The following is a 20,200-nucleotide window of genomic DNA, read 5'->3' on the forward strand; positions in this document are numbered from 1 at the left end:
TTCCAAATTCCCATGGTGGACCCAAATACTCCCCTCACCCTTGCCTAGGGCTATCAGTCCTCAGGTGTATAGATCCAAGAGGGCAGCCATGTTGGTCTGAAGCAGCTGAACAAAGCAGTCAAGTTGCACCTTTAAGACCAACCAAGTTTTATTGAGAATGTAAGTTTTTGTGTGCTCTCTAAGCACACTTCATCAGACCTCAGGTGTGGCCTGGAAATCTCCTAAAATTAACAACTAATCTCCAGACAACAAAGATCAGTTCCCCTGGAGGACACGGCAGCTTCATTGGGTGAACCCTGGGTATCATGTCCCCACTGAACTCCCCTGCTCCTTCTCCCCAGATCGCCAAGAACTTCCCACGCTGGAAGCTGGAAACCCTATTAAACCCTGTCGTCTCATTCAGAGTGCAAAAAACCTTCTGGTTGTTCACAAGGTCTTGATAGAAGCATCTGAGAAAACTGGTTTGTCCCATAAAATTGGGGGTTTAACTCTGGTTTAGGATCTCAGCTTGCAGGGGGAGACTCCAATTTGCCCAGATAGCAGCATTCGGATGTCACAGGCAACTGAAGGTGGTTTTCATTCTCTGAAGGGGAGAAGGAGTAAGAGGCACGCAGGGGTGTATAGCGAAAAGCCATGCTGTGCCTGACAAATAAGGACTTAAACTACACATACAAATGAAGTTGCCTTATAGTGAATCAGAACCTCAGTCCTATCAAGATCAATACTGCGTCCTCTTACTGACGGTAGCTTTCCAGAGTCTCAGGCAGAGGTCTCTCATATCACTTACTGCCTGGCACTTTTCTAACTGGAGATGTCAGGGTGTGAATCTGGGACCTTCTGCATGCCAAGCAGAGGCTCTCTCACTGAGCCACAGTCCCTCCACTAGTCTATAGCTGGACACAATGCCCCAAAGCAGCCAACACGTTGGAGCCTGGGATGGTTGCAAAGGCATAAGCTGGTTCCTGACCCATGGTCAAGAGTCAGAGGGTTGTTTCCCCCCTCCCCAGCCAGGATTCTAAACCATGGCTAAAGTAGGTTTAAGCATGCCGATACAATCAGCAAAACTATGCGGGGGGGGGGGGGATTCTTTAGCATCCCTGCTTGCAAGAAGAAAAGCAGGTATTGCCCAGTAGTCTCCCTGTATGTATCTTCAGGCAAGCCACAATTCCTCTGCACATATGGGATTTTGGCAAGCAGCTTAGATTTTCAAAAAGCATCTTTAAAAGGATAACTAGTAGACCCAGTAAGAAAAGAAATATATAACACACACCCTTAGGGCACTATGAATGATTGCCCAGGGTTGACTGGGAAATTCTGATCTCTAACCTAAAGCATACCCCCCTATGCAGTTTTAAACTGCTGTTAACATAAAGAATCCTAGATCAACGTGGCTGATTATTTGACTGGATAGAGGCAAACAGGAAGAATGAAAATCCAATTTAAAAGATTATCTACAATTTATTTTTTATGTGCTGGTCAAGTTCAGTACAAAAAACACAGCTCTGTCAAATTGGCTGTTCCAAATGAGAAGGACACCTCCCACACATGGCTGAATATTTACATGATCTTGTTTGGTCCAGGCACTCCTCCTGATGCTCTTGCCTCAGAGTAAAACAAGCCTCAGTTTGCTCCCATGGTGCTCAAAGGGCTCCAAGAAGCTGTTTGGGCAGAAGGGACCATCTTTGTTCCTTTCTGCATGTTCTTTCCACTTTCTTTTCCTCTTGTGTGGCTATTCACACATATTCACCACAGTCTGAGATGATCACTTTTTGCTTTGGTTTTCCATCTTTGGTGCCTTGAGCCTATATCAAAGGAAAGAGAGAGGGAAGGAGACATAAAACTGAATCTACAAAGCCCAGGAAGAAATGTCTCCAAGAGAGCTGGGGCCACACAGGAGCTAAGAGACTGGATAATGGATCAGGGAACCTCTCTAGCAGCACATTTGTACTCTGCTCTTCCTCCAAAAGGTGGCATGCTTCGCTCCCTCCATTTTACCTTCAAGACAGCCCTATAAGGTAGGTTAGGCCACAAGCATGCCACTGAACTGAGGTCACCCAGCAAGCTTCATGGCAGAGCAGGGATCCTAGTGCAAAACCCTAAAAGGTACACCATGCTAGTGCCCCTGCCTGAATCTTACCTCTGCCATGAACTCATTAGCCTGAGTCTTACATGTTGAGGTGGGAGGCAACAGTGGGAGGGCTCTAGTGTCCTGGCCCCACTGATGGACCTCCTGGTGGTGCCTGGGTTTTTTGGCCACCGTGTGACAGAGTGTTGGACTGGATGGACCACTGGCCCGATCCAGCATGGCTTCTCTTATGTTCACATCTGCAATACTGGGGTAATGCTGTAAACCTAACCCAACAGGGTTGTTGTAAAAGACAGCAACAAGGTAAATTTTGTGAAAGGCTTTAAGAACACTTGAATGTGAAGTATCATGATCAAAATCAGCTTCTGAAGAAAACTGACCTCTATCTGCCGCATCACATCCATCCCCTCTGTAACCTCTCCAAACACAACGTGTTTCCCGTCCAACCAATCAGTCTTATCGCAAGTGATGAAGAACTGAGATCCGTTGGTGTTGGGGCCAGAGTTGGCCATGGACAGTGTGCCTGGAATACACAAACACGCCCCATTAGAATCCCACAGGCATTCCTTCAATGATTTTTCAACATCTGGAATTCAAACTTTTTTTGACTCACAGTCCTTTGAGAAAAGACAAACAGAGGACTAACCATGCTATGGGGTAGGGATGTGCAAAAAAAAAAATTCGGTTTTACACGGATTCGGAAGTATATGGGGGGAATTCCCGTATACTCCTGAATACCGCATTCGGAATAGCCGCATATACGGTAGATGCGCAACTATTACCGAATATACGGCCCTATTATACCCTATGGGCCATTGAAATCAATGGCAAATAGGGTATATTTGAAGCCGCATGGAGGGGAGGGGGTTTGAGGGAGAGCCCCCAAATTTGCAGGGGACCCGCAGGGGACTCTCCCCTCCAACCCCCCCAAGTCCCAAAAAGATTGGGCCAGGGGATCCCATTCCAGGGGCACCCAAAGAGGGTGCCCCTATTCCATCATTATACCCTATGGGCCATTGAAATCAATGGCAACATAGGGCATAATTAGAGGCTACTGGGGGGCAGGGGGTTTGAGGGAGAGCCCCCAAATTTGCAGGGGACTCTCCCCTCCAACCCCCCCAAGTCCCAGAAAGATTGGGCCAGGGGGTCCCTGTCTTTGGGCTCCCCAAAAGGCCCATTGCCAACAATGATGGGGAAAGCCCAATTAGCCACTTCCTCACTGTAATTGTCGTGGGAAAAGTGGCTCTGGGGAGCAGGGGGTTTTGAGGAGAGCCCCCCAAACTGCTGTGCAGCTTCAGGGCACTGTCCCGCACAAAACCCACAAGGCCAAAAAAAAATTGGACCGGGGGTCCAATTCCTGGGGCATCCAAAGCCAAACCTAACCACATCAGAGAATCTCTATAGGACCCAAATGCACTACATCCCTCTATCTACTCTATGAACCCTGCAGGCCTGGAAGCAATATAAACCCAGTTGCCAACATCACTGCCACACAAAACACAATCTGCTCAAGGTCTGCTCTGCAGATCTGGCTGCAGCAAACCCAGATGCCAGCTCTCCAGCCCTGCCCCAAACAACACGGGGAGAGCTGGCCAACCACAACAAGCCTGCTGGTTCTGGGTCTCTCACCCAGGTGCCAGCTTCCCTGCCACAGAACACACAATCTACTCTATAAAAACAAGAAAGTGACCCAGCCCACACACACCCTCGCCAACCCCCACACCAACCAGAGGTAATTAAAAAAAAACAAAACAAAACCAGCAGAATCACAAAAGGCCAAGTGTTAAAAAAGTGGCCTTTTCACCAACAAGAAAGCTCAGGCCAAATAAGTCAACAACACCCCCACCCCCACCCCCAAACCAAGAAAAGGGACAACAGGAGAAAAGGCCAAGCAACTCAAGTGTTAAAAAATGGCCTTTTCACCAATAAGAAAGCTCAGGCCAAATCAGTCAACAACATCCCCCCCCCTCAAACCAGAACCAGGAAAAGGGGGACAAAAGTGGCCTTTTAAACAATGTAAATTAGGCCAAACAGCACTCCCCCCCCCCAAGAACCCGAAGAGAAGAGTAACAGCAGCAGCACAACACAGCAGCAACAAATGAAACACTGAATACTTTTAAAACAGTAAAAAAAATAACTTTTAACAATACAGGAACTTTGCCAACCCCTCCCCCCCAAAAAAACCCCTTCACCCTAACCCCAAGAAATCCAAGCCACCCAAATCAGGAGAAGTAAAAGGACACTGCACTTTTAAAAGTCCTCTCACTAAATTAAGATATGGGCAAATTGGCAACCCCCCCCACCCCAGGCCCCCTCCCCAAGCAGAAACCCCTAACCCCAAATAAGCTACCCCACCACCACCCAAATCTGGATAAGTAAAGGGACTCTAAGTCTTAAAAAGTCCTTTTACCAACAATAAATAAAAACAAGAACCCCAAGACTGTCTTACCTTGTCTTCTCTAGTCCAGGGAAGTCTGGTAAGGCTGAGTGAGAGAGCAGCAGGCAGCAGCTGAAGCCAAGGGCCAGCCAGCAGAAGCACAATCTCTCACACACAGCAGCAATGGAGGAGTCCAGCCAGGAAGGAAGACTCCTTAAAAAGCCCTGCAAAGCATGCATTTGCAATGCATTTTGCAAATGCATGCTTTGGATTGGCTGCTGGGGCTCCTCTTCCCCCTCCCCCCCTCCCTGATCCCAGGGAGGCTATGGGAGAGGCGGGAAAAAGCAACTAAAGGCGGGAAAGTAGGCAAGCAGTTCCTTTGAGGTTGCAGAAGCTACTTTCCCGCCTTTTGAATTGACAGCCGTATACTTCCGAATAGCCATTCGTAAGTATACAGCGAGCCGTATTCGGCTGCCGTATAATGGGCGCCTATGGGGATCGGCTGCAGCCTATTCCGTATGCAGCCGAATCAGTGGTGATTCGGCTGTAAATACGGTTCGGCCGAACCGAATGCACATCCCTACTATGGGGCACGCTCTGGCTTGGTGTGGGACTCAGCCAAGCTGCCTCACCTGGACCCGGCTCTGAGCTCCCACCAACTGCCCAGCCCCTCTGAATCTCTTGCAGCACTAAATCTCCCGCAACACCCTTACCTGGCCCCGTGTGCTTCAGAATGAAGTTTTCATCATCAAATTTCTTCCCATAGATTGATTTCCCCCCTGTGCCATTGTGGTTGGTGAAGTCGCCAGCTTGGCACATGAACTGGGGGATCACACGATGGAAGCTGCTCCCCTTAAAGCCAAATCCCTTCTCGTGTGTGCACAGACAGCGGAAGTTCTCTACAGTTCAAGGGAATGAGAGGGACTGTGTTAAAGCCCAGAAGGACAGGGGAGGAGAACCCAGCATTCCACTGTGAAGATACTTCACTTGTGACAGCCCCTTCTGACACCTCAAGACTGTTCTATCATATTATTTATTATTAGAACATTTATACCTGATCTTTCCTTTTGGTTTAAGGGCCCTTACAATAATAGTTTAAAAAATCAAGTTAAAACCAAACAAACCCCAAAATCTCCCCCTCTAAACTTTAAAAGATGCCTGTCAATTCAAACCCTCTCAGAAACCCTGGCCAAAAAAAAACAAGACTTGCAGCACCTCCTGAAGATCATCAAGGAGGGGATTTCACCTCACCTCCTCAAGAAGCCCATTCCACAGAAGCCATGCTGGAAAAGGCCCAGGCTGTGGTCGATGCTGGCTGAGCCACCCTAAATGGCAGGATAGCCAACCACTGGCTGCCTGATGTCCATAATTAGAGCATGTGACTATGCAGAAGGAGGCGGTTCTTCAAATACTGAATTTTCACAGAGTGAAGGGGGAGAGGGACAGTTCTGTTTACAACCTACTGTCCAGGTAATGCTCCTCAGAGAACAGGGCAAAAAGGACACCATAGAACTGAGGAGCAAATATGAGCTCTGATCATGTAAAATTCAAATTGATGTTCTGCTTGCAGCATGCTATCAATGGAACTGCTGGGGCTGTAGAAGGTCAAAACAGTGGACTGCAGTGTGGAGAATCCAAATCAAAAATACACTGCTCCAGGCACAACAATAAGGGTAATTTAATGGTAGCCAGTCATACAAAACAAAACACACTCAGTGGAGAATTCCCTGCGTAATTAGTCTAGGCTTTGGCTACGGGTGAATGTTTGCGGTGATTCCCTTGCAAACAGAAGTTCTTGTATATAAGAATGCAAGCTCTTTGGAGCCTGCTTTGGCCCCACTCCAAAAGTGATAACAATAATTAAGATTGTAAGCTCTCTGGAGTCCAGGTTAAAGGTCCCATTTCAAAGTGATACCAAGATTATATATTTATCCATTCATCTTTGGACCTGATGAAGATTTGAAATGGTGCACTTTGGATCGACCCACCATTGTCCATATATTTGTACATATATTTGGAATCAATATGTTTTGTTGTGGATGACTGGCTACCACGAAATTACTCTAATTGTTGTGTTTAAAACAATTTTTATTTAGCAACATATGGTAACAATATCTTATTCCTGCATCATTAATAACTTTTTATCTTTCCCATATATTACTTACTAACTACCCCTCCCCCCATTACTTGACCCCCGCCGGTGTTATTTACTTATAATACTAATATTAAAAGGTACCCTTAACTAATAAAAACAAAAATTACATTCTTCTTCCTTCTAAGACTTAATCATTATCAAAAATTGTCCAATGTCCTTTTATTTGCCACTCTTTTTCTACATATCTTCTGAACTTTTTCCACTCCATCTTAAAAACTTCTAAGTCATAGTCTCTTAAAATTCTTGTTAATTTGTCCATTTCACTCCATGTCATAACTTTTACAATCCAATCCCATTTCTCTGGTATTTTTTCTTGCTTCCACAACTGCGCATATAATGCCCTAGCAGCTGAAAGCAAGTACCAAATTATAGTTCTATCTTCTTTTGGAAATTTTTCCATTTATAATCCCAACAGAAGTCTCTGCAATTTTCTTAAATTCATATCCCAAGATCCTAGAAATTTCTTGTTGAATCATCTGCCAATACTTTTTTGCTCTTTCATAAGTCCACCACATATGGTAGAAAGAACCTTCATGTTTTTTACATTTCCAGCATCTATCTGGCATCTTATTGTTCATCTTTGCCAGCTTTTTAGGAGTCATATACCATCTATGCATCATTTTAAAACAGTTCTCTTTAATACTATGACACGTCGAAAGCTTCATAGAGTTCTTCCACAAATATTCCCAAGTTTCCATCTGTATTTTTTTATTTCATTAATTGCCGACTTAATCATTTGAGATTTCACTACTTCATCTTCTGTAGACCATTTTAAAAGTAATTTATATAGTTTTGAAATTAATTTTTCATTGTCTCCAAGCAGAACTTTTTCCATTTCTGTTTGCTCTTTCCTTATTCCTTCCGTTTTAATATCATTATCCACCAAGCTCTTTATTTGTTGCATTTGGAACCAATCATATTTATTATTCAGCTCTTCAGCAGTTTTCAATTCTATTTTGCCACTTTGTATTTTTAATAGTTGATTATATGACAACCACTTTTCTTCACTCGTTTCAGCTGTTATTATTATTACTGTTATTTTTATTATTATCCATAAGTTTTCTCTCATCATATTTCTTATATTTCATACATGTATTTAGCAAATTATTTCTTATATAATGGTGAGAGAAAAAGCAGTCTATCTTTTTTTCCCCATAATACATATAAACGTGCCAGCCAAATTTATTTCCATGACCTTCCAACGCTAAGAGTTTTTTGTTTAACAGCATCATCCATTCTTTTATCCACACTAAACAAACTGCTTCATGATATAATTTTAAATCTGGTAATTGAAATCCGCCTCTCTCTTTTGCATCTGTTAAAATTTTCATTTTAATCTTTGGTCTCTTCCCAGCCCACACAAACTCTGAAATTTTTCTTTGCCATCTATTAAATTGTTTACTGTCTTTCACAATTGGGATAGTTTGAAACAAATACATTATTCTTGGTAGAATATTCATTTTAATTGCAGCTATTCTGCCCAGCAATGACAAATTAAGTTTATTCCATTTTAACATATCTTCATCCATTTTACGCCATAGCTTCTCATAATTACTTTTGAACAAATCAATATTCTTCATTGTTATCTCCACACCCAAATATTTTACCTTAGAGGTAACTTCACAACCCGTTAGCCTCTTCAATTCCTTTTGTTTGTTTACTTGCATATTTTTACATAGAAGTTTTTATTTTCCTTTATTAATACAAAGTCCCGCCAATTCCCCATATTCTTGTATTTTAGCTAACAACAAAGGTGTGACCTGTATGGGATTTTCATTTATAAACATTATATCATCTGCAAATGCTCTGCATTTGTAAATAAATCCTTTTACTTTTAATCCTTCTATTTCTTTATCTTCTTGGATTCGCATCAGTAAGATTTCAAGAGTATTATAAACAACAGTGGGGAAAGTGGACAGCCTTGTCTTGTACCTTTGCTAATTATCATGTCTTCTGTAAGATCTGCATTTATACATAGCCTTGCACGTTGTTCAGTATATATTGCTTTTATCATCCTTATAAAGTTTTCCCCCAACTCCATTTTCTCCATTACTGCAAAACATAAAGTCCCAATTTAAATTATCAAATGCTTTTTCTGCATCCACAAAGAATAATGCTACTTCCTTTTCTGGATGTCTTTCATAATATGCTACAATATTTACAAGTTCTGATATTGTCTCTTATTTGCCTTTTGGGGAGAAACCCCGCTTGATCTTCCTTTATAACATTTGTCAAATGTTGTTTAAGCCGTTCTGCCAAGATTCTTGTATGTATTTTATAGTCATTATTTAATAGTGAGATTGGTCTATAATTTTTTACATTCGTGACATCTCTATCTTCCTTTGGAATCAACGAAATAACAGCTTCCTTCCACGTATTTGGTATTTTCCCTTTTGTTCTTATCATGTTCATCAATTTCTGAAGTTTCGGTATTAATTCCTCTTTGAAGGTTTTAAAAAATTTAGCTGTATATCCATCTGGCCCAGGTGCTTTTCCATTTTCCACTGCATTAATTGCTGCTTCAATTTCTATTTTTTCAATTGGATCATTCAAAACTTTCCCCATATTTTCTGTTAAGGGTGCTATTTTAATCTTTTGTAAATACTCTTCCATCTTTTCTTTCTTTATTTTAACACCCTTAAATAATTTGGCATAATACTTAAAGAATTCTTTTTATTCCTTCTTGATCTACCACCTCTCTTCCCTCCACCACAATTTTATTAATAATTTTACTTTCTCTTTTTCTTCAGTTGCCAGGCCAAATATTTTCCAGGTTTATCTGCTCCCTTGAAAGATTTCTGCTGCAATTTTTCAGATTCCATTCCAGTTCTTTATTTAACAAATGTCTCATTTGCGTTTGTAATATTGTAATCTCCCTCATAATTCTCTTTTTCCCTGACCTTTTTCTCAGTTCCCCTTCTTTTTTCTTTATTTCATTTTGAATGTCCAGCATCTGTTTTCTTTTGCCCTCTTGTCTTTATTATTCAATGTAATCAATATTCCTCTCATTACTGCTTTATAAGCATCCCAGACTGTCTGAAATTCTACATCCTCTTTATCGTTTATTTGAAAGAAAGCTTTAGTTTCATTTTCTAGAGATGTCACTATTTCTTTATTTAGTAGTAAATCTTCATTCAATCATCTTCTCGACTTTTTAGACAATTTTGTAATCCAGATTATTGGGTTATGATCAGCCCCTATTTTAGGTAAAATCTCTATTTTCTTTGTTATAAGGCCTAAATCTTTAGTACCCCACAACATGTCAATGCTGGAAAAAGTTTTATGTCTTGCTGAAAAAAAGGTATAGTTCCACACATCAGGATTAAATTTCCTCCATACATCCTCCAAATTTTCTTGTTTGACCAATTCAAAAAAAGACTTTGGCAATGTTCCTTCCTTATTATTCCCCCCCTCCCCAAGACCTATCCAGTGTGTTCTTAATTGTTCCATTAAAGTCCCCCATTATCAAAACTTGATCATATGTCACTTTATCAAATTGTTGTATAATGTCTTGTTAAAAAGCATCCTTTACTCCAGTTGGAGCATACAGTCCCAGTAACAATGGATTTTGCATTTAATATTATTTCTACCGCTACAAATATTCCAACTTTATCTTTAAACACTAATTTCGGCTCCAATTCTTGTTTAATATAAAAAATCACTCCCCTTTTCTTCTGTTCAGCCAGTGAATGAAATTCTAGTCCCAATAGCTTATTCCATAAAAATTTGTTATTCTTTTGTTTGATATGTACTTCTTGTAAACAAACTATATAACAATTTTGCTTTTTAATCCAATGAAACGTTGCCTTTCTTTTTTGTAGTGAGTTTAGTCCATTTACATTCCAAGATAATTTGTAATCCATCATGGTGCAAATTCTTTATGTTCTTCATAAAATCCACGCAGTTCCTGTGTGCTTGTAATCCTTTTTCCTTGTAGCTCAAACCTTCAGGTATTATCCATCTATACCTCATTTCATTGTCCCGCAATTTTTCTGTCTATTTCTTATATGCTCTTCTGTCATTTATCACTTGTCTTGGCAATTCCTTCATAATTCTTACTCTGCTGCCTCCCACTATCAATGTCTTTTCAAAGTTTTCATTCATGATTTTTCCCACCATTTCTTTTGTCATATATCTTATAACCACATCTCTTGGTAGATTATTTTTTTTTGCATATAGTGAGTTCACTCTATACATACAGGATCTTCAGGATCTTCCTCCAAAAATTCTGCAATTATTTTTATTATATATTCTTTCAAATCAGTTTCTTCATCCTCGGGTACTCCTCTCAGACATATCTGGGTCTCCATCAATTTGCAGCCAAGAATTGCCACTTTTTCTTGTATTTTTAACAAGGTGGAATCATGTACTTTCACTCTCCCTTCCATCTCTTGCACTTTTTTTGATGTCACCACAGTCTCATTTCTGAGATCCTCTATATCTTTTTTTAGCTCTTCAATATCTTTTCTAATTTCTTTTTTGGAAGCAGTTATCATCTCCTTCATCCCTTTCATTATCCTGGCTTCCATTGCTTCTAATTGATCCTGCATTTTCTCCAGTGAAGCAGTCCTTGCACGGGTTTGCTTGTGGTCTGACATGTAAAAACACCAAAAGTTTTGACCTCACCAAATTAAATTTCAACTATCAGATTTAAAAGAGTTAGACTTGCTCTTTTCAATAAGCCTAATTTCGCTGTCCTCAGAGCCTCCTAGGCGCAGATATTAATTTTTATTTTTTCCAAAATGGCGGTCGCAACTTTCTGCCTCACTTTAATTTTTTTTTCTTTTTCCTCTAGAGGCTTCTAAAATGGTTATTAACAGTAATGTCCAATAGTATTTACCTTATAATCATCACCTCTGTCAGCTCCACCAATTTCTAATGTCCCGAACACTTTAAAAATTTTATTTAAATTTTAGCCTCCTAGCAATGGCCACCGATGTTTTTCTATGATATTATAGTCCTAGAGTAGGCTGGCTGCTTCAATGATTTCTCTTTTCCATCCGATACCTCCTGCTTTGCTTGCCACCAAATCCCGTTTTCTCTGAGAGATCTCATGATACTTGACGTATTTCCTGTGTTGGCTGTGGGAGCTGCAAATCTATGACGATGGGGCTTTTTCTCCAAAACCACAAGTAGACAAAACAATAAATTCCTTTCCACTTTTTAGCACTGTCCTTTAAATTTACAAAGTCCAAATTTTGCCCCTTCTCCTTCCATGCCTTCTAGATTTCAATTTCCCACCTTCTGATTTTATTTTGTTTAATTAGTCCCGGAATGAAAGATAGCAATATGTACCTTTTCTGTAGTTATCCAGATCAACACCGGTCTTGTATAGCTTTAGATGTTTAGCAGTATCAAAGAAGATTAGGATCCTATCGAGCTTATGTCAAATAAATGACTCTGGAAACTTCTGCAGATGATGAAAATGCAACTCGTCTCTGGAGACCCCTCAAAGTAGCCCCCACCCCACCCCGGGACTCCCTTTTAGCCAAGGTAAATCTCCTCAAAGTTTCCTGTGCATATCTTGGACTGATCTCTGACTGAGAAAAGTAGGCAGTAGGCATTAGATTGCCTTCCACTACCCCGAACAGAAGTTCCAGCCTGCTCCCCTTCTGAGAAGCAGTTCAGCTCGGCATTTTCCAACCCCGGTAGTCTGAAATTACTCTAATTGTTGTGTTGTTGTGCCTGGGGCAGTAGAAAGGACTGACAAATCCCGCCTCAGGAAGTAGGTAAAAAGCTTTGCTATCTCGCATAACAGAGAACAAAATATCTGATTATCCCGAATGCACACTTCATTGCTGTCACTCCTTTCCCACATCCACCATATCCTGAGTCTTCAGGCATGCACTGCTCCCCTTTCCAGCTATTTATTTATTTATTTATTTAATTCGATTTTTAGCGTGCCCTTCCTGTAGAACAGGCTCAGGGTGGGTTACGTTATAAAAACAGTCAACAATAAAAACAGTAAAAGACTAGTTTAAAATATAAAATCTAAAATTAGACAGACTTAACATGGCAGATTCTGCCTTACAGATGTGATCTATTGTCCAGGTCCACCAGATCTTGTAGTGCTGGGATGGAATGAGGCGGAGAGGCCGATAACAAGTGACGCCCACTGCCTCAGCTGAAAGCCTGGCAAAAGAGCTCTGTTTTACAGGCCCTGTGGATTGAGGCAGATTCCGCAGGGCCCAGATCTCCAGGGGGAGCTCATTCCACCAGGCAGCTACCCAGTCTGAGGCTTCCAGCCTCTGCTGGGCTTTCTGACAGCTGCACTGCCAGCTCACATCCTCCTCCTTTTCCCTTCAGCCTGCCTCATGCTGTCTGCAGTCAGCTCTGCTAGAGGCCTCCTGGGCAATTGGCCCACTCATCTGCTTGCTACATGAGACATCACTGTGGCTGGGAGCGAGAACAGGTCCCACCAGGCACTGGGGCTGTCGCCAGTTTTCCCTCTGAAGGGCGGGGTTGATTGCTCTGGGCTGGCAGTGGAGCAAAGTAATCATTTTGAGCACCTTGCCCATTTGAATAACTGTCCACCTCATTTCATGCAAATGCTGCATAATAAAACATTTAATTTTTAAATTTAGATCCTGCCTTTTCCCACAAGCAGACTCAGGGCACCTTACAGCAGAAATTTAAACACCTATTACAGATTAAAAATAAAACATCATAAAAACATAACAGTGTAAATACAAAGACAACACAGCATCACAAATACAGAAGGCAAAGCCACATAGCAGCGTATAAGGCTGACTGTATTTAGATTCCTTCCAGTATTGTGATGTTTTGTGTGCACACACTCATGCACCACTAGATCTGTGCAGACCTGGTGAAACTTCACCAGGGTAAAAGGAAGTCCGCTCCTACCTGTGGTCATGGGTACGATATCCGATCTCAAGAGGATGTTTATGCGGCCAGCAGGCTTATTGCCAATCTTGATGTCCATGTAAACCTGAGGGTTTGCCCTTGATTTCTTTGCTGGAGGCTCGCCCTAGAGGAAGAAAAACAGAACTTCCAGTTAACACTCACCTTGACCAGGACTGGTGCTATCATCATGCCGCACGAAGCCTTTTGCACATCCTGAAGAGTTAGGTAAATGCTATGTATCGCCACCATCATTCCCACTTACAGTGACCTCCAGGGGCACTTCTGTATGGAGCTTCAGCAGCTCTTTGCTTGTAACTTTAATGCTCTGCCAGGGAGCTCAGTAAATCTTCCTTATTGTGGTGGTATGACATGGAGTACCTCTATTCTGATCTGGGATGTCAGCCATCCAGCCTGGCATGCATCAGTAGAAATGGAACTGGCTGATTCTGCAGTATCCAGGGGGCAGATGGTGCTAAACCACTCTCAGAACAAAGTCCCATGATTGGCAGGTCCCATGCAGCAGCACATATTCCCCCTTCCCTAGCCAAGGAAGAGTCCCAGATACCTCCTGGGCCTCTGTTTTGGCAGGCTCTGCCCCTTCTTCTTCCACGTTCTCTTCAAGTGTCTTTCCAGAAAACTTCTTCAACCAATCATCATCTGACCAGACTGTGAAATGGAAATTAAAAGGTATTCAGGAAAAGAGAAGGAGAAGCCACCAAAGTAAAACACAGCAGCAAGAGGTGGAATTCCTGTCTTAGGTACAACGCAAAAACAAACATCATCCAAGGTTAAATGTTTGCAGAATCCCAAAGACAGTTAAAAAGAGATATCGCCCAGACCTAGGGTTGCCATCTCCTGGTTGGCAAATTCCTGGATATTTGGGGGCAGTGATACCATAGAGTCCACCCTCCAAAGCTGCCATTTTCTCTAAGGGAACTGATCTTTGTAGTCTGGAGATCAGTTGTAACTCTGGGAGATCTCTGGGCCCTATATGGAGATTGGTAGCCCTACCTAGATTACAGCATAAAATTATCCAGAGGGATTTGCTTGGTAAAACCCCCAAACCACAAGCTACAAACACATGGGTTGATCCATTTGAGTCTTCCATGGACCAGGAAATAGACTTGATGGCTTTTACAAAAGCCAGTGTAATATGGTAAGGGTTTTAGAATGTCAGATTAAGACCTGGGGGACCCAGGTTCAAATCTCCATTCAACCATAATGCTCCCAGGCCGATCTTGGGCCAGTCCCTGTCTCTCAGCCTAAATGCATTAAACAGGATTACTGTAGCAGTCAAACGGAAGAAGGGATAACTGTTCATTCTCTTCATTTATACCCCACCCACCTTCTCCCCATGGCCCCCGGAACACCTTACATCATTCTCCTCCATGTTATCCTCACAATAACCCTGTGAGGCAGACTACGCTGAGAGTGTGAGACTGGCCCAAGGTCATCCTACAAGCTTCCACGGCAGAGTGAGATCTCAGATACCAGTCCAAAACTCTAACCACTAGACCACAATCTGTATGCCACCTCAGCCTCCTTGGGTGGGATATAAATGCCAGATAGGCCATCATGGGACTCACCTGGCCGGGAGGATCCTTCCTTAATCCTCATTGGTTTGGCCAGGTTGACGCGAATCGTCCTTCCAAAAAGCTCAGATTCATTCTGAACAAGAGGAAAAAGAGAAACCAAACGCTTCAAGCTCCATTGCCAGCTCCCAATAGGATTGTTGCATCAGATCCCTTGACCCTTTGAGTGCTAACCTATTTCTCAGAGGGACTGTGGCTCAGTGCTAGGACACCTGGCTATACACACAGCAAGCCTCCTGGGTTCAACACCTGGCAGCTTCCCCAGTCTCAGGCAGCAAACGCTGGAAAGACCGTTCTCTGCCTGGGACCCTGGAGAGCTGTGACCAATCAGCAAGCTGGAGGGACCAAGTGATTCTGACTCTGCAGATGGCTACTTTAGATTTCCACCCAGCTCACCCAATTCTATGTCTCTTGCAGGGATTTACATACTAATTGTGTGGCTTTGAAGTCACAGATGCCACACAAAATAGGGACTGGTAGAACTGTGTTGTCAGGTTTGGTAGTGTGCCAAATTACTAAATGGAGCCGCCCCTCCCCCCCCCCCAATTTCAAATCTCAAATTCAAAGAGGGGCAAAGAGCAGCTGTGCAGTCTGTGGATGACAGAGACCTCAGTGGGATACAATGCCATAGAAAATGCCTTCCAAAGTATCCCTTTTCTCCACAGGAACTGATCTGTGTAGTCTGGAAATGAGCTGTACTTCCAGGGGATCCCAAGGTCCCACTGGAAGGCTGGCATTCCTAGGCCTGAGTGACTTCTACTGCCTGCCTACTTCTACTACTGAGGGCAGGGAACTCAAGAGTGGACTTTGGTGCTGTCCACAAACCTAAGCAAAGGAGGGACTTACCATGTTGTCAATTGCTGCTGCAGCATCCTAAAAGGAAAAAGAAGACAATGTTGGATTGCTATGTGTCCCTCTCACCCAGCTAAGCAAAGCTCAGAACCCCCAGTCAACGGAAGATAACCATTGGCTCCCAGGAGGAACAATTGGGAAGATGCTCTGTAGTGCGGCCAATCAGATTAATTTGTCAGGTTCCCAGAAATCCAAGATGCCACTGAGAAAAATTCCTGCCTTCAAAGTTCAGTGCTGGAATTTTTAAAAAGCCATGGCTTGAAGCCTGGCTTGAAGCAAAGGAGGAGACTCTGGGCAGCCTGTCTGCCAACTGCAGGAGACCGGGTGCAAGCTTCCATTTCCCTGTCTCTGGTTTGTCTTTTAAGGTGCAGCTTGTGACCCAGAGACAAATTACTGGAATGCAGTAGGCTGCTGGTCAGATTGCCCAGATTCCTTGCTCAAACTTAGTGACTGATGGATGGAAGCTCCAGACTAAGTGATGGATCCTGCTAGCTTTTTTCACTGTTTTTCCCAGTTCCCCCTCCTTAACACCCCTTTCATCACACATGTTTTTTGTTGATGACAGTCTTATAATCCCCAGTATAAATGTTTTGGTGGTCAAAGGGAACCTCCTTTCTCCCTATTTTACAAGCAGAAAAGCAGGTTGGATCCAACACTGCAGGGCTAACATGGAAATAATTTAGTTGCAGGTTGGTCTGCAGCAGTAAAGCATGATTCAAGTCCAGCAGCACCTCAAAGACTAACAGGATTTTCCAGTGTATAGGATTTTGAGGCTCCTTTCATCAGAGACATTTGTCCCCACTGGAAACAACTGTGGCCTGAAATTAAACCTGAGCACCAAGAATGAGCAACAGCTATGATTTTGGAATGCTGTAGTTGCATCTTCCTGCACTGAGCAAGGGTAGGCCTAGATGATCTCAAAGTTCCCTTTCAATTCCATCTGATTGTGAGAGTTCCTGCACAGGTGAACTGCTGAAGGTGCTCTCTAACAGAGCTGGCTTCTGCCCAAAAGCACATCCATATGCAGTTTTACTAATGATCTGCCCAAAGCACTTTCCATCAACTGTGAACTTACATTACAAAAACCCAAGAGAAATTCCCCCAACCTCTAAAAGCCTTGAGATTTATTTCCAATTGGTCCCTGCTCCAGCAAGGCTTTAAACCTGAACTCCACCTAAGTCAGCAGCCTTTTCCTATTCAGCCCCACCACTAATTAATTGGAAGAATGGAAGGGTGGAAAAAAAGGATGTGGAAACGTGGACTTTGAATCCAATTCCAGACTTGCCCTTCATTGCTCCTCCTCACCTCGGCCAGTTCAAATTCAATGAAAGCGAAGCCACGATGCTTTTCTGCAGAGACAAAAAAGGGTCTTGAGTTCACTACATGCAAACACAAGTACAAGATGGCTATGAAAAGCCCAGACACAGTCCATTCAGCAGTGAGGGCCTGCCACACACCCCTCCACTTTGGAGGTGGGGAGCAAAGCTCGTACTTATTTTCCAAATTATTATAACACGTTATATTGCTAAATAAATATTAAATCTCAAAGAAAGATCAAATGTCCAGCAAATGATCATCAAACTGTCAAATCTCCCACCTAAGTACTAACCAAGGTCGACCCTGCTTAGCTTCTGTGATCTGACAAATTCCTAAGCCTCTGCTGGCATTGGGTTGCCAACTGCCCCCTGCTCTGTATGGCCCAGGCTACCCTGATCTTGACGACAGGCCTAAATCATACCAGAGGCACAGCTCACCTGTCTCATAGTCCAGTGGGATCTGGATATCTGTGATGTCACCAAAGGGAATAAAGGCCGCATGGAGTACCCTCTCGTCCACCTCTTCTGCAAGCCCACCTGCTCACAGAACACACATCACATTTGACACTAATACTTCATGTGGCCTTACCACAAGCACCTGAGCTTCAAAAGGATAGGAATACAATTGAAACTTTTATTGATCCAAAGCTAGGATGCGGAATCTGTACTTGGCATGTAGCAGCATGAATTGACTCATGTAATGGCTTTACAGAAGCTGGGCCCTGCCCCAAGGAACAAAAGACTGGCACTGCGCATGCTCAACAGCTTACTTATACTAGGCTGTCAGCAACTACACGTGAACAAGCAGTGTACCAGAGATGCTGATTCCTGGGGGAAAGGTGGCATCATGCAGGTGTAGCAACAGGGCAGGGCAGCACCACTACCTTTAAAGCGGGACTCATTCCTCCACCACCCTTCCCGCAAGCCAGGAGACCATGGCTGCCGTGACGGGCCTCCGCCACTAGCTCCTACTGGTCTTTCCCCAAATCCTAAAAGGGGGCGAGAACCACGAGGAAGCACCTCGACGGCCCCATTCAAGGCCCACCGTATCCAAGGCAACACTTAGCCAAAAAATTGGGGGGGGGGAGGCATAACCTGCCCTCGCTCGTCTTTCAGATCAGGACGGCGCACTCGTGTTACTCTGCGAGGGTCGGCCAGGCTGGGGTCAGCTTTGAAGCCAAATTATACCCCCTGGGAATCTTCTTACTGGTCAGCCTCCCTCACAGGGCCGAGACATTCACGTGCGCTTTTGGGACTCCCTCGTACCCACCCACTCACCCCTTTCATCTGGGCTCCGCTTTCTCGTGTCTTTCTTGGGTTTCCCTACTCACCGACATACAAAACCCTCTTCGTGGAAGCCATGCTCCTTTCCCACAACCACCCGCGCCGCCCTCTGCCCCGGAACCACTTCCTTCCCCGGCTTTAGGAAACACCTACATGGTTGACGGGCGAATTCCTTTGCGCTCCAGCCGCAGACGTCAACGTGTGGAGGCGACGCCCCTGTCAAATTCGGCCCGGGCGGAGAGCTGCTATAGCCTCGACCCAGTGGGCGTGATACCGAAACCACTGGCGCATCATACAATGCATCGCAAAGCGGTGCTGCACTTGGAAATAGGGTCCCGCAACGCCGTTGCTTCTCTGCCAGCCTCGGGTTCACACGCACCACAGCCGGAGGAGAGGGCCCCGTGAACTTATTTGCAGCGTTTAAAGACGAGAGCAGGGCAGAGGAAACGGCAGGCGGCGTCTGGACGGGGAGGGCTGAAGGGAAGATTGAGGGGGGCGGGCCTCGGAGTTATAGCATATAATACGCACAGCCCTCCCTTCGCTATACGTGCACGCACAGGAACTGAAGAGCTCGACGCAGCGTTTTCCGGATGCAGTAGAGGTTTTTATAAGCCGCCGCTTTACTGTTGGCATTACTCAGCTACAGCTTTTGCAGTATGTAATCTGCCTTGAGCTCTAGTGGAAAGGGTAGTCTATAAATAACGTATTTAAAATTTTGAAAAACCCTTTAAGAGGGCAAGACAGCAAAAAAAAAGCAGCCTTTATGGCAGTTACACAGGTTAGCAGTAAATTTGATTTTCTTAACGATTTCACATTGTTCATTCCCTAGTTAGTACATATCTGTTTGCTGATGATGCTGCACTCGTCTCCCACTCGGTATCAGCTCTGCAGCATATGACGTCCTGCTTTGCAGAGGCTGCCAAGCTATTCGGCCTAGAAGTTAGTCTGAAGAAGACAGAAGTTCTCCACCAGCCTGCACCCCAGGAAGATTATCACCCTCCCTGCATCACTGTGGGTGAATCAGTTCTGAAGACAGTCCAGCAGTTCAGCTACCTGGGGTGCATCATCTCCTCAGATGCCAAGATCGACAAGGAGATTGACAACAGGCTGGCAAAGGCAAACCGTGCCTTTGGCCGACTGCACAAAAGAGTGTGGAGCAACAAGCATCTGAAAAAAGGCACAAAGATCAATGTTTACAAAGCGGTTGTGATGACAACCCTAATCTACGGCTCCGAATCATGGGTTTTATACCGTCATCACCTGCGACTCCTCGAGCGCTTTCATCAGCGCTGCCTTCGCACCATCCTCAACATCCACTGGAGTGACTTTGTGACCAACACTGAAGTCCTCAAGCGGGCGGAGGTTACCAGTATCGAGGCACTGCTGCTGAAGACGCAGCTGCGCTGGGCAGGGCATATTTCTAGGATGGAAAACCACCGCCTTCCCAAGATTGCCCTGTATGGTGAACTCTCCACCGGCCATCGAAATAGAGGGGCACCAAAGAAGAGGTACAAGGACTCCTTGAAGAAATCACTTGGCACCTGTCGCATCAACCATCACCAGTGGTCTGACCTAGCCTCAGATCGCAAAGCATGGAGACACACCATCCACCAGGCTGTCTCTTCCTTTGAGGACGCACGCATAGCTGGTCTTGAGGACAAAAGGAGATTGAGG

General features: G+C 43.9%; 1 protein-coding gene across 2 annotated transcripts; it reads right to left on the reverse strand.

Annotated features, from left to right (window-relative positions):
* Window positions 1–1,438: 1,438 nt before the first annotated feature.
* On the reverse strand, window positions 1,439–18,971 carry PPIE (peptidylprolyl isomerase E). 2 transcript variants are annotated; one of them, XM_060257969.1, is made up of 10 exons: window positions 18,680–18,971; window positions 17,681–17,779; window positions 17,232–17,275; window positions 15,921–15,947; window positions 15,069–15,150; window positions 14,048–14,148; window positions 13,483–13,606; window positions 5,177–5,362; window positions 2,467–2,609; window positions 1,439–1,802 (listed from the first exon to the last, which is right to left on the reverse strand). In XM_060257969.1, the coding sequence occupies exons 4-10, from the start codon at window positions 15,921–15,923 to the stop codon at window positions 1,734–1,736; spliced, it is 708 nt and encodes a 235-aa protein (XP_060113952.1). In that variant the 5' UTR covers window positions 15,924–15,947; window positions 17,232–17,275; window positions 17,681–17,779; window positions 18,680–18,971; the 3' UTR covers window positions 1,439–1,733. The 2 variants fall into 2 exon arrangements, with proteins under 2 accessions (XP_060113952.1, XP_060113951.1); XM_060257968.1 differs by having other exon boundaries at window positions 18,574–18,692.
* Window positions 18,972–20,200: the final 1,229 nt, after the last annotated feature.

This window comes from Heteronotia binoei, chromosome 17 (genome assembly GCF_032191835.1).
Source record: "Heteronotia binoei isolate CCM8104 ecotype False Entrance Well chromosome 17, APGP_CSIRO_Hbin_v1, whole genome shotgun sequence".
Taxonomy (NCBI): domain Eukaryota; kingdom Metazoa; phylum Chordata; class Lepidosauria; order Squamata; family Gekkonidae; genus Heteronotia; species Heteronotia binoei.

Excerpts from the sequence above, each read along its gene's own strand:
- PPIE (XM_060257968.1), bottom strand. The coding sequence starts at position 18,604 with ATGGCTTCCACGAAGAGGGTTTTGTATGTCG. Across the intron at positions 14,149-15,068 it reads GGAAGGATCCTCCCGGCCAG|TCTGGTCAGATGATGATTGG; the intron begins GTGAGTCCCATG and ends TCCATTTCACAG. Across the intron at positions 13,607-14,047 it reads CCAAAACAGAGGCCCAGGAG|GGCGAGCCTCCAGCAAAGAA; the intron begins GTATCTGGGACT and ends TTCTTCCTCTAG.